This window comes from Drosophila kikkawai, chromosome 2L (genome assembly GCF_030179895.1).
Source record: "Drosophila kikkawai strain 14028-0561.14 chromosome 2L, DkikHiC1v2, whole genome shotgun sequence".
NCBI lineage: Eukaryota > Metazoa > Arthropoda > Insecta > Diptera > Drosophilidae > Drosophila > Drosophila kikkawai.
Genome location: NC_091728.1, coordinates 10684904 through 10696866, shown reverse-complemented (window position 1 = coordinate 10696866; position 11963 = coordinate 10684904). Strand labels below are relative to the sequence as shown.

General features: G+C 45.6%; 4 protein-coding genes across 7 annotated transcripts; 3 read left to right on the top strand and 1 right to left on the bottom strand.

The window, feature by feature from the left end:
• The first annotated feature begins 599 nt into the window (after positions 1–599).
• Positions 600–3473, top strand: LOC108082202 (protein RCC2 homolog). Of its 2 annotated transcripts, none has more exons than XM_017177532.3 (4): positions 600–714; positions 1186–1586; positions 1650–2231; positions 2291–3473. In XM_017177532.3, exons 2-4 carry the CDS (start codon positions 1242–1244, stop codon positions 2825–2827), a joined length of 1464 nt encoding a protein of 487 aa, XP_017033021.1. In that variant the 5' UTR covers positions 600–714; positions 1186–1241; the 3' UTR covers positions 2828–3473. The 2 variants fall into 2 exon arrangements, with proteins under 2 accessions (XP_017033021.1, XP_070140749.1); XM_070284648.1 differs by lacking the exon at positions 600–714 and adding an exon at positions 953–1127.
• Positions 3474–3570: 97 nt separating this feature from the next.
• IPIP (Inositol phosphatase interacting protein) lies at positions 3571–4891 on the bottom strand. Its single transcript, XM_017177534.3, has 4 exons — positions 4752–4891; positions 4354–4689; positions 4074–4292; positions 3571–4016 (listed from the first exon to the last, which is right to left on the bottom strand). Exons 1-4 carry the CDS (start codon positions 4810–4812, stop codon positions 3724–3726), a joined length of 909 nt encoding a protein of 302 aa, XP_017033023.1. The 5' UTR covers positions 4813–4891; the 3' UTR covers positions 3571–3723.
• A 142-nt stretch (positions 4892–5033) lies between these two features.
• Positions 5034–5582, top strand: LOC108082204 (uncharacterized). The gene has a single exon (XM_017177535.3). The coding sequence runs from the start codon at positions 5034–5036 to the stop codon at positions 5580–5582; it is 549 nt and encodes a 182-aa protein (XP_017033024.1).
• Positions 5583–6017: 435 nt separating this feature from the next.
• On the top strand, positions 6018–11896 carry LOC108082199 (FHIP family protein GG24907). 3 transcript variants are annotated; one of them, XM_017177527.2, is made up of 7 exons: positions 6018–6216; positions 6379–7279; positions 7340–7736; positions 8220–9255; positions 9315–9899; positions 10570–10608; positions 10892–11896. In XM_017177527.2, exons 2-7 carry the CDS (start codon positions 6597–6599, stop codon positions 11356–11358), a joined length of 3207 nt encoding a protein of 1068 aa, XP_017033016.1. In that variant the 5' UTR covers positions 6018–6216; positions 6379–6596; the 3' UTR covers positions 11359–11896. The 3 variants fall into 3 exon arrangements, with proteins under 3 accessions (XP_017033016.1, XP_017033018.1, XP_017033019.1); XM_017177529.2 differs by having other exon boundaries at positions 6019–6216; positions 8244–9255; XM_017177530.2 differs by lacking the exon at positions 10570–10608 and having other exon boundaries at positions 6019–6216.
• Positions 11897–11963: the final 67 nt, after the last annotated feature.

Sequence of the window (11963 nt, the reverse complement as noted above, 5' to 3'; positions counted from 1 at the left end):
GTTTTTAATCAAACTTAGTATACATTTTAAATTATTTTAATATTCCCTAAAATATTTTTGAAAAATGATTTAAAAAGCAAGAAGAAAAACAAATTTAACGAAACCGTTTATTTGGCATCTCTGACAATTAAACTACCTAATTAAAATTATATATTATTATTTAAAAAAGCATACAAAAACTAGTTATTATAATTTTTGTTCAGTTGTTAACAGTTTAAATTGTATTAAATATTTCCAAACCCCAGAATCCCAAGGGATGTGTATAAAAAATTAAGTGAAGCTTTAGTTTGGTAGAATTATAATTTAAAAAAATTAATAAAAGTCTTATTCTTTAGTGCAGTTTTAAAAAATTAAACATTTTTTATACATTTTCCGTTTCAGTTTATATATTTTTAAAATTAACTTAACAAACCAGGATCATTCCCCACTACTATTAAAAATTTATGTAATTGATTTTGAGTAAATTTACTTAAATACTTTTAAGTTATAATATATTAAATGCTACAAATTTTAATTGAATAAAAACAATAAAATATTTTATTTTAAAAAATACTTACATTTTGTAGGTATTTTTTGCAGTAGTATTTCTGTGAGACCAAGACGGTATAATTGATCGTTATCGTTATCGGCGCGGTCACCCTGGTTGCGCTATAATCAAGCGTTGTTTGTTGTTGGCCATTTTGCTGCGAAAAATATTAAACCCGCACTTCCAAAGTAAGTTCGCGTACAAGATTAAGTTTAATGGGCTCAGGATAAATGTAGGGCCCACAGAAAATGGTGGATTATATCAGAATCAGCAAACTGTGGTCATAATTCGAAAAATGTAAAATGTCTTTGTGTCTGTGACATGACGCTATAAGTTTGAAACCTTTTTTTGTGCTGTTTGTATTCCTTGTGCTAACCTAGGCTTCAAGAGAGATCTTTATTAGCCAAGCCGATGTGCAAATCCTGTAAATTTTGTTTAGTTAAAACCGTATCTTTTGCTCTATCTGTTGGCGTCGCTTATTGCGGCAGCGGCTTTCATTTTGTTTTCTTGCAAAAACCACCACACCAACACACGGCTCGCACACACTCACACCACCAAGCGCGTGAGAGAGCGGCTTGCTGCCAGCGTTACGCTCTGCTGCGTACGAGTTTTCTTGTTCTGGTTCTCCAAGTTCTCCCTAACTCCCGCTTCCGTTACAGCCGCATAGCCGTGTAGACCAAATCCAGTCCAAGCAACACTCACAAAATCGTAGAAGATGTCAGCTAAGCGCAAAGCAGGTGGCAACGGAGCCGGGCCCAACAAGCGGCGACCCAAGAAGAAGGAGTCCGACTACGAAGATGACTTCAGCGACGAGTCTGACGATGGCGGTGCTCAGCAGGCGGCTGCCGCTGCCAACCAGATGGAGGTGCTCATTCCACACGATGACCTGGATCCGCCCAGTAAGTTACCGGAAGATTTGCTAGCCACGCTGGAAAAGACACCCGGGCAGTTGCTGCTGGCCGGCATGGTGACGTGGGACCTAACCGGAAAGCGGGACCGCAAGAATGTCACAAAAGTGCGACCGAACTTGTACAGCTTCCATCGATTTACGGAAGAGAAGGTAAGGATCGGGATCGGGCTATATATTAGATGTATTCTCTAAGTGTCTATACATCTCGTGCAGTACCGATACGTGGCCAGCGGACCAGCGGCCGCCCATACCATTATCATCAATATGGATCGTAAGGCGCTCGGCTTTGGTCGCAACCCCAGCGGCCAACTAGGCCTCAGCCAGGACATTAAGTTGGTGGAGAAGCCAACGATCATTCCAGCCCTGGAGCAGCTGAACGTGGTGCAGGCAGCCGTTGGCCGGCACCACACACTATTCCTCACAGACACTGGAACAGTCTACGCCTGCGGTGAGAACAAGTCCGGTCAGTGCGGAGTGGGCAATACCCATGCCAATATCTACTCGCCAACGCCGATAAATTATCGTGGTCCGCCCATCATTCGCATCGGCTGCGGGGCAGAGTTCTCTGTGATTCTGGACATCAAGGGAAACCTGCACACATTCGGACTGCCGGAGTATGGCCAGCTGGGCCACAACACTGACGCCAAGTATTTTGTGAACGCCAACAAGCTCTCATTCCACTTTGAAACGTCGCCGAAGAAGGTGGTCCTTTATATAGAGAAGAGCAAGGAGGGTCACGTAACCCCGGTGGATGGAGTGCAGATCGTGGACTTTGCGTGCGGCAACAATCACACGGTAAGTGATAAATCCTTTAATAATGCTATTAGTGGTTGCTAAAGACCTTTATCTTTTAGGTGGCCATCGACTCCAAGAAGCGGGTGTACAGCTGGGGCTTTGGCGGCTTCGGGCGGCTCGGTCATGCCGAGCCCAAGGACGAAATGGTGCCCCGTCTAATGAAGTTCTACGATACTCAAGGTCGTGGCGGTCGCAGTGTGTACTGCGGCTCCACCTTCAGTCTGATTGTGAATGAACTGGGCCTGCTCTTCCTGTTTGGCCAGAACAAGAAGACGGGCGAGGCCAACATGTATCCCAAGCCAGTGCAGGATCTATCCGGATGGAACATCACCGACATTGGCTGTGCCAATACGTCGATCATGATTTCGGCCGACGATACACTGATTGCCTGGGGTGCATCGCCTACTTTCGGGGAGCTCGGCATCGGAGAGTTCCAGAAGTCGTCGACGGTGCCCAAGGAGGTGCCCAAACTGGACAACATCAAAATACCTCAGGTGACAATGGGATACTCGCACACGGCTCTGCTCGTTGACACCAGCCACGAGGCCAGCAAGCAGAAGTACGACAAGATGCCCGAGTACAACATTGACGATTAAATGGTTGGCGGACGAAGGCTACCACAGCTTTTCCTCAAGCAATCATGCTGCCAAGAACAACAATACTGCTCTACGAAAACTACAAACTACCAGAAACCCAGAGAACTGATCATCGAAACGCTGCTGCTACTTATCGAAACAAAAACAAAACAGAAAAACAACCAGCAACTTGTATGCTATAAGTTAAAAGTTATTATTACGCTAAACTCTCGCTATCTATCTATCTATACGCGATAATCTCAGAATACGGATAAGTGATGATTTCGTTCCCAGCACCTATAACTCTTATTTATTCTCGTATTTTGTCTGTCCCCTCTCCTCTTCAATTTAATTTATTGTGCCGCCCACCTTTAGGCTTAAAAACGGATCCCACACAAAACGTACTATATGCATGTGTTTACCCAATTGTATTTCTTAATAAGCTACAGTATTCTGCATTTTATTCGAAATGAGTGAACAAAGGCAACAAAAAGCATAAACTACAAGAAAAATATATAAATTAAACAAACTAAGCGCATAGGTTACGTACATATAAAAAGTATACCATGGAACAAATCCAATACCAGTTGCAACTATTAAAAAGTACATCTTGCATTTTAATCATATACAAAAGAATATTTAAATAAAGAGAATGTTAGTATTTAGAGTGATTTGGTGTATTCATTAGGCAGAATACAATTGAGTGCAATAACACGAGAAGTAAAAACGAGACACACTTAAGATCTCAGCAAAAAAGAAATGTCTACCAGGACGCCAAATTGATGGCTTTAAAATCCCACTAATCAGTTTTCGTTTATTGAAACAAAACAGGTGGATTAAAACATTAATTGATTTAGCACAAAGCGAGTAATACATAGGATTGGCTTGTCATCAGGGCAGCCCGCTTCACTTTGTCATCACAACTGGATGAGGGGATGATTGTGGCGCTCGCGATAAGCCTTTACTTCGGGCATTAACTCTTGCCGAAAACGTTCATGGGTCCGAACAAAGTCTTCCTTGGCGCTGCTTGTGTGGCCCGCGTTGGCCTTATTGTTGTTGTTATTGGGGCCGCGCGGTAATACTGTGGATACGCCACCAACTATTTCTGGACCTCGCGCATCTGGGTAGAAAACACTGGTAGCTGACTGAGTGGGGGGCGGGGGACGACGCATTGCTTTGGGGGTGCCATGCGGGCTTCTGTTGGGGGCATCTGTAAGTGAAAATTATCCGTAACACTGTTGGGGAAATATGCATCAAAGAAACACACCTTGCTTCATCATTAACTGCTCTTGCTGTAGGCGCGCGTTGCTGGATCCAAAGTAACCGTTTATGAAGGGCATGGGCGACATAACCACGCCGCCTTTTAGTGAACTGTCGGGCGGCGGAGGAGCGGGCCGGTTGAAGGGATTAGTACGCCTGGGCGGCGGTCTTGGCTTCGTCTCCCTTGCAGAACTTTGTGACCCATCTATGGCACTGCTGAGCACTTCTACGGAACAATAATGAAATAAATAATGGGGATTTTTCACCAACGAGCTGTGCTTTCTTACTGTTCCTGGAATCATCCAGTTCCTGCAGCTGCCGTTGTAGCTCTGCCAAAATGATACGTTTATACTCGTAGCCGGCGCAGGTGAGAGCCTTCATCCACGTCTCCATGCTCTCCTGGTTGTCAGCGGAGAGGATGTAGGTGCGATTGCCGTTAAATGCTATTTCGAAGCAGTAGTTGTCCACCTCATTCGACAGCTCAATGGTGCAGCCCTCGACAATAATCAGTCCCAGGGGCTCTTTGTCGGTCCGGGACTCGAAATAAAACAGCAGGTTCCCCTTTAGCACAAAGTAGCGTCTCTGAAAGGCCTTGTTGACCTCGCCCCGCTTGTTGAGGAAGCCTGCAAGCCAAAATTGATGATTAATATCCAAATAAAACATTTAACACCTGATCATCGCTTACCTTCCATGTCGAAGGGCGGTGCCTTCGCGAACACGCACAGGTTCTTTTCGTTGATTTTCATGCTAGGCACAAGGGCTCTGCATTCGAAGGACAAATAGAGACGACAAATTTATTAAATTATTAAATTTGTTATTGGGACGGCCTGGCAAGCTGCCGACGCTAGGTAATCAGCTGTTGCTACCAGTGCTACCACACCTATTCCCGCGGCGATTTCGATTATCGGCATTTGCGCTTCGTTTTTGTTGTGGCCTGTGCATCAAACGAAAATAAACGCGATCAAAGATGTCCTACCTACTCACGGAAATAGCTCTGGAAATGCTGGGGTACAAGTTCTACGATACCAACGGCGTCTTCCACTTGACCAACTTCCAAAACAATTCGACGGAAGTGCACCCAAACGAGCCCCCGCTAACGGAGTTTATCGAACAAACAGAGTCCCCGGACGAAGACCTGGATAGTGGTGCTGCTGGCAGTAAGGAGGAGAATGTGACCACGGAACCCAGCCGCGCCGCCTCCAGCAACCCGTCCACCGCCCCCGACATTACACATGTTACTCAGCGACGTGCGCCGGCCAAAGCGTTGGCCAAAATCATGGCCTACGAGAGTGACAAGATCTCTACCCAGATCACCGCTCGTTTGGAGAAGGCGATGGCGCAACTGGGAGCCGCTGACGATGAGGCGCTGATCGAGGAATGCATCAATGAGGAAAAGCGATTAATATGCGAAGATGCCGACGAGATGCAGAAGTTCCGAGAGTTTCTGCAGGCACGCCTGCAACAAATTGACAAGCGGCCGTTTGAAAAGTACGAGCGCACCTTTGGAGCAGACTAGAGGTCGTGGTCATTTGTCGTACGAGAAGTCGAAATAATAACTATATCATAGCTGTAATTCTACATGTAAATAAATACTTTTAATTAACAAAAATATAAGAAATATGGCAACACTGGTATGTAATTATTAAGGATTACAGTGTAACCACATTCTCGATTGGGACCACCCACGCCGATAAGTTGAACCTATCGAATTTACTGAAAATATCGGCGACACTTGGCCTATAGTTTCAATTTAAAACTGGTGAAAAGTTACTGAATTGATAATAATATTCGCTACGTAAATCAGTTATCTTAAATTATGTAAAGACAAAAGATTTACCTTCCAATATAATCAGGAGCATTTCAAAAATGTAATAGTGGAAACAAAAAAAAATTAAACATCGATGTATCGATAGTGCTCTGATGTTTTGCCAGCACTAGTGTTTTGTTTTTATATACATTTCACATCTCTATCTATTACTTTCTATTCCGTGCAGAAATAATTGTAAATATTTACACCAAATTGCACGCAAAACTCCCGAAAATAGTGCAAAATGAGGAGATAAAGCGGCGGGAATGAACGATGAGCGAAAATCAGCAAAAACGATGACGATGGTGACGACGAGCAACGACAATTTTTATGAGCTCGCAAGGTGAGTGAGCAGCAGCGCAACAACGAAAACTGCCTAAATTACATACTTATACATATAAGTAAATACATATGTGTGTGTAAGTGTAAGTATGTCACGGCGTGCACTTGTTGTTCTTGCGTTTTTTTAATGACACGGTTAAGTTTGTAACATTTCTTTTTTTAGCTTCTAAATATTAACGAAACAACAACACTGGAATATACTCGATCGGGCCTAATTCGGACGAAAGCACAAAGCTGCGATAACCAACACACACTTAGAAAGCTGTACATAAATACACATACATATGCCAAACTGAACGCACACACGGAGCAGCACCGTGAAGCAGCAGCAGTTATCAGTGGTTTCTTGGCTCCGAACCGCGCACATAGAGAAATAGCACCATGAGCTGGCTGCGACAGAGCACCACCGGGGGCGTCGCCTCCGCTGCATCCGGGCATTCCGGCAGCCTACGCCAGCGGCCCATTGATGCCGCCACCGACTGCGATCCACGCGCCTGCTACGACAGCTTCTGCAAACATTGGCAGCAAGCCCATGAGATCATTCAGCACAGCGCTCCGCCCTCGCACGACGACGTGCTAGGTGTAGTTTCGCATTTAGACTACATGGTCACGCTCCTGCTGGTGGAGCTGCATCACTGCAACAAGGTCTCCCTGCCGGCGACGGAGGCCAGCGGTCCGCCAGCTGCACCCTGCCTTGAGTACCTGCTGAGCGAGAATCTGCTGGACAAGCTGTACGAATGGGCCTGCACCACAGGACGCTATGCCAACGCTGTGCGATTGGAACAGCTGAAGCTGTACGAGCTGCTCGTCAGCCATTCACGCCACCAGTTGCTCTGCCACGAGCCCTTTCTGCGACCCCTACTGAAGATACTGGCCTCCAGCCAGGGCGAGATCTTTCCCCCCGACCTGGAGAAGCGGCTGGTCATACTGCTGAACCAGCTGTGCGTGGTTCTGATGCAGAATGTCCACCTGCTTGACTTGTTTTTCTTCTCCGCCCAGACGCAAGTGCAGGAGCAGATACTGAACGGCAGCGTGCCACAACCCAAGAGTGGAACCACAACCAAGTGAGTAACTCGGGATCAAGGAGCCCCATTTGTTATTAACTATTGGTTTATTCTCTGCAGTTTCATCATCTTCTCGCTGCTCATTCCCTACGTTCATCGCGAGGGCAGTCTGGGCCACCAGGCCCGCGATGCTCTGCTCCTGTGTATGGCCCTTTCCCAGAAAAACTCCAACATTGGAACGTACATAGCCCAGTACTCTTCAATTTGCCCGCTGCTGGTGACCGGCCTGGGTGGCCTTTACTCGCGATTGCCCAACAGCATCGAAATCAGCTCCATCGACTGGCATCGGATCACGCCGGATGATGTGACGGAGATACCAGAGCTGACGCTCTTCATGAACGCCTTGGAGTTCTGCAACGCGGTGGTGCAGGTGGCCCACGAGATGATCAAACAACAGCTGCTGGACTTTATGTATCAAGGCTTTATTGTGCCCGTGCTGGGACCGGCGATCCTCCAGGTAAGTCTGTCGATACGCTTTTGTCTTCGTCTCCGTCTCGGTCTACTCACGTGAAAATTTGTCTTCGATGCATTTCTGTGGTGTTGGTTGCAAGCGATTCATTATATAGCTCCTGTTCTTTGACTATTTTTTATTTTTTCTTATTTCTTTAAGTGCTTATGTCTTGGGATTGAATGAGGAAATGTGGTAGATATGGGTAAAGACAAAGATAAAGATTTATTTGTATTTATTTGTATTTTCTCAACCATATTCATTTTAAATAATTGTTTTAGTTCAGTTCAGGCTCATATTTTTAGAATACTCCCAAGACATATGCAATTATTTATTTTATTTTGAAGATTTGCCGTCTCCTTAGGGATCTGCACCGCCTTCAGCTTTCTGTTTCTTTTGTGTGTTTCTTAAGTGTCTTCCTGCCCCCGTAGCTAACCACACAAACACACACCTCGAAATCTCGAAACAACTTTTTGCGCTCCATTTTCGCAGACACTGAAGGGCAAACATTTTCAGACGAACGTCGATTCGCAAATCTCGGCCATGTCGTACCTGGATCTGATCCTGCGCTCCATCACCGAGCCCGGACTGCTGAGAGCCTTTGTTCGCTTCCTGCTCGACACGGAGAAGTTTGATGGGGAGCGGATATTGGACGCTCTTGTCGAGCGTCTGAACTCGCCCGATCCCAATCTGTGCATGGTGGCGATGGCTCTGTTTGACACATTGCTGGGACTGCACTGTGAGGACCTGATGCTGGAACTGCTGCTCAAGTTCATGTTGCCGGGCAAACATGTGCCCATTTCGCACAGGCACAAGATCAACAAGATCGATCCGTATCTGAGTAGCAGTGAGTTCTTTTTGGATCTTTCGCCGGACGTGATGAAGCGGGCCAGGGACCTGGCCAGACCCAAGAGTATACACGAGCCTCCAGTGGCGGGGGAACAGACCCCACTGCCCAGCCTGCCCTCGCCGGTGATGAGCAAGACGATCGGTGCCAACTGGAACTACTATGGAGTGCACACAGGCGATAGCCTGTATGCGAACATCCAAGCGTATCTATTTGAGGCCCACTGGAGGATCGCCCAGTGCCAGAGGGATTGCCTGAAGTGGGCGAATAGCTATCGCTACCAAAAGTGGCCACGCCCCGGGCAGGGTCGTGTCCATGCCCATGCCTTGGATCTGGCCAAGCAGTTTTTCAGCGAATTCGGCGGCGGGGGACCGATTGCTATTGTCAGTGAGTCGGGAGAGAAGCAGCTGGACAGCCTGCAGTCGATCGGCGAGTCCAGCGGGTACGAATCCTTCAAGTGGCGACCGGCAGACGAGGAAAGCGAGGCCACGGACACCACATTGGCCACCACAGTCAGCGATGCAGATCTGGAGCACAACATTAGCAGCCTGAGCAGCGTGCTTGGCGGGTCCAATGGCAGACGCGAAGCCTGGCGCATATCGCACAACAATCGCAACGAGTTGCTGCTGACGGATCTGGACTTCTCGGAGGATCTGTTTGCGCAGGGCACCGTAAGCCTGGGTAAGGAGAATCCCCATAATATGTTGCCGCAACCTGAACTATCAATATCCTACTTTTAGGTCCCTTTCTCAATGCCATCTGGGGCAAACTGCAAACCTTCACCAGCAACTCGCTGTACGTGAATCTACACCTAACCGGTCTGATCACACGCCTGGCCTGGTATCCACTACCGCTCATCCACTCGCTGCTGCTCCGCTCCGACATTGCCATCACCTCGGATACACCCTCCTTTCACCAGGTGCTGCGCATTCTGAAGCAACAGATCGACGCTGAGCTGCCGGTGACGGAGGATTCGCTGGAGATCATAGATGTGGCGCGTTCGTCGCTCATAGATCGCGAATTTCGTTTGGCGAACGCCCGCAAGGGTAACGAGGGTTCGCCTCTGCATCAACACAATCAACAGCAACTGCAGGCGTCTACGAATCCTGGCCAACCGCAGGGACTACTGCGATCAGCGTACGCCACCCTGTCGGCTGCCACGCCCGTACAGGCCACGCCCACAAGTGCCTACGATCCATTCAAGCGCGCCGACAACAAGCGTCGCAGCATCAGCAAGTCCATCACCAGCATGTTTAGCCGAAAATCTGCTGCCTCATCCACAGCAGCAGCAGCACCGACAGCAGCCCCCAATGGCTCCTCGACCGGTAAGTGACACCTGGAAATCCTATTCTCTTGCACTTTCTCGCACATTTTCTGTCTTTCTACAAAAAAGAAGAAGAACCAATCAAAGAAAATAGAAAATACCAACCGTTTACAAATCTGCAGCCTTGGATTTTGGAAATTAAAAGTTGGTTTTGGGTCGAAATAATTACACAATGTCACTCACAAAATCACACTTGAGACCCTTGCATGAGTTCTCTTGAGGATAGAAAATGTCAAGGAACTTTTCATATTTGCAAATCATTCAAATCAAAGAATAAATAATATTAATTATATAATCTAAAGGCAGAGCTATTTAATAATAATTTACGCTGAGCATTTTATTTTATTTTCTGTTAAATTTTATCGAATGACAATCGAATTATAAAATAAAATAAAATCGAATATAATGTAAAATATCGAAATATTATCGAAAAAATATCAGAATTTTTATACTAGCTCCAACTACTATACTATCAAAACAGATCTTCAAAAATATAGTTCAATCTACATTATCCTTTAAGAGAACTCATTCAGGGTTCTATATCTATTACACACACACACATGTATCTGTAATATGCGCGCTGCTGGCGTCGTTGTCTCTAATTAATTATTTTCTTTTTATTTATTTTTTTTAAATGATACTTAAAAAAAAAAATCAAATACAAATCTTAGCTTCATCTGGCTTATCACAAATTTACGCATTCTTCACCGGTAAATATTTCACGCTTGATAAAAGTATTTATAGAGTATTAAGCAATAAATCTAACCAAAAACTGTCATAGTCTTTGCTAAAAAAAAGAACGTAGTCTCCTTGATCCCGTAGAGCTTTGTACATTATGCCCACTAAACTTAAAACAAAAAATTAGCTAAAAATAGTTGTTAAACATTTGTGTTATCCCATTTATATGTTACTGTTTATTGTTGATGTTACTATTAACCCCGAAAGGATCAATAAATGGCAAAAATAAGTGCTAATCCCGCTTGACATTTCTAGGAGCTGCATCGAACCTGGTTGGCAATAGCTCTAGTCCAGACGGAAGGGCAGTTCAGCCATCCTCCGGGACATGCGAAACCAGCTTAAGTACACAGCCGCAATCGGTGGTAGCCTCACGCACAGGATCCACTGCGACGACGACGATGCCAGCGGCGGCTTCTGGAAGCAGTAGTAACAGCAGTATCGGTGGATCTACCCAGACCCTCTCCGCCCACTCCAGCCTCACGACCCATTCGTCGAGCACGTTGCACGGCATGGATGGTGGTCCATCGGCGGGCGGTGGTTTTAATTCAGAGCCAGTCTCCCTGGAGTCGGTGGCCTCCATGGGCATAATTGCCAGCACGAGTGGCACAGAGCGATCGCGGGACTTGGCCCTGTGCGCTGTGCTTCTCGACGAATGGCTGAAGGAACTGGCGGCTATTGCGCAGGAGCAGAGCGTTGTGCTGGTCACGGAACAGTCGCTTTGACACAGCCGACGACAGATTTTATGATCGCAAATGATAACAGAAACGAATGCAGATGATGCTGACTTGTGTATACATTATTTTACGGATTTGTTGGCCTATGTTTTAACCATATTTTACTCTAACGAAATTATTTCATTTTACCTGTTAAATTATCAATATTTATATTTTAAACAATGCCGTTTATACCGAACAATGTGGCAGTTTTGAACAGATTTACACGCATTAATGTGCACAGAAACCCCAACTCACGTGTTAACCAAACTATTGTAGAATTTAGGATTAAAGTCAGGAGCCAGGATGGTGGTTTTTAAGTGTTCAGATGTAAACAATTATTCTAATTAACAGCGATATGCTAAATTTACGACCTTTATAGAGACAATTATATAACTCTCACACACACACACACCACACACATATACAATTCATATATGTATTTTTGCAATATATATTTTATGCTTTTATGTAAATATGCGAGATCAAATTACACAACAGTTGTAAAACCGAACTTGAAAGTATTAAATTGGTCCAAGTAAATGCACAGCGTCAAGTTATTCATTCATTGCGGTGGGTGGGCTATTTAAGGAAAAATTTCACTTTGGTTGGGT

Coding starts and splice junctions, on each gene's coding strand:
- LOC108082199 (XM_017177527.2), top strand. CDS start 6,597: ATGAGCTGGCTGCGACAGAGCACCACCGGGGGCGTCGCCTCCGCTGCA. Junction 7,280..7,339: donor AAGAGTGGAACCACAACCAA/GTGAGTAACTCG, acceptor TATTCTCTGCAG/TTTCATCATCTTCTCGCTGC. Junction 7,737..8,219: donor TGGGACCGGCGATCCTCCAG/GTAAGTCTGTCG, acceptor CCATTTTCGCAG/ACACTGAAGGGCAAACATTT.
- IPIP (XM_017177534.3), bottom strand. CDS start 4,812: ATGAAAATCAACGAAAAGAACCTGTGCGTGTTCGCGAAGGCACCGCCC. Junction 4,293..4,353: donor ACTGGATGATTCCAGGAACA/GTAAGAAAGCAC, acceptor ATTGTTCCGTAG/AAGTGCTCAGCAGTGCCATA. Junction 4,017..4,073: donor GCAGTTAATGATGAAGCAAG/GTGTGTTTCTTT, acceptor TTTCACTTACAG/ATGCCCCCAACAGAAGCCCG.
- LOC108082202 (XM_017177532.3), top strand. CDS start 1,242: ATGTCAGCTAAGCGCAAAGCAGGTGGCAACGGAGCCGGGCCCAACAAG. Junction 1,587..1,649: donor ATCGATTTACGGAAGAGAAG/GTAAGGATCGGG, acceptor CATCTCGTGCAG/TACCGATACGTGGCCAGCGG. Junction 2,232..2,290: donor CGTGCGGCAACAATCACACG/GTAAGTGATAAA, acceptor TTTATCTTTTAG/GTGGCCATCGACTCCAAGAA.
- LOC108082204 (XM_017177535.3), top strand. CDS start 5,034: ATGTCCTACCTACTCACGGAAATAGCTCTGGAAATGCTGGGGTACAAG.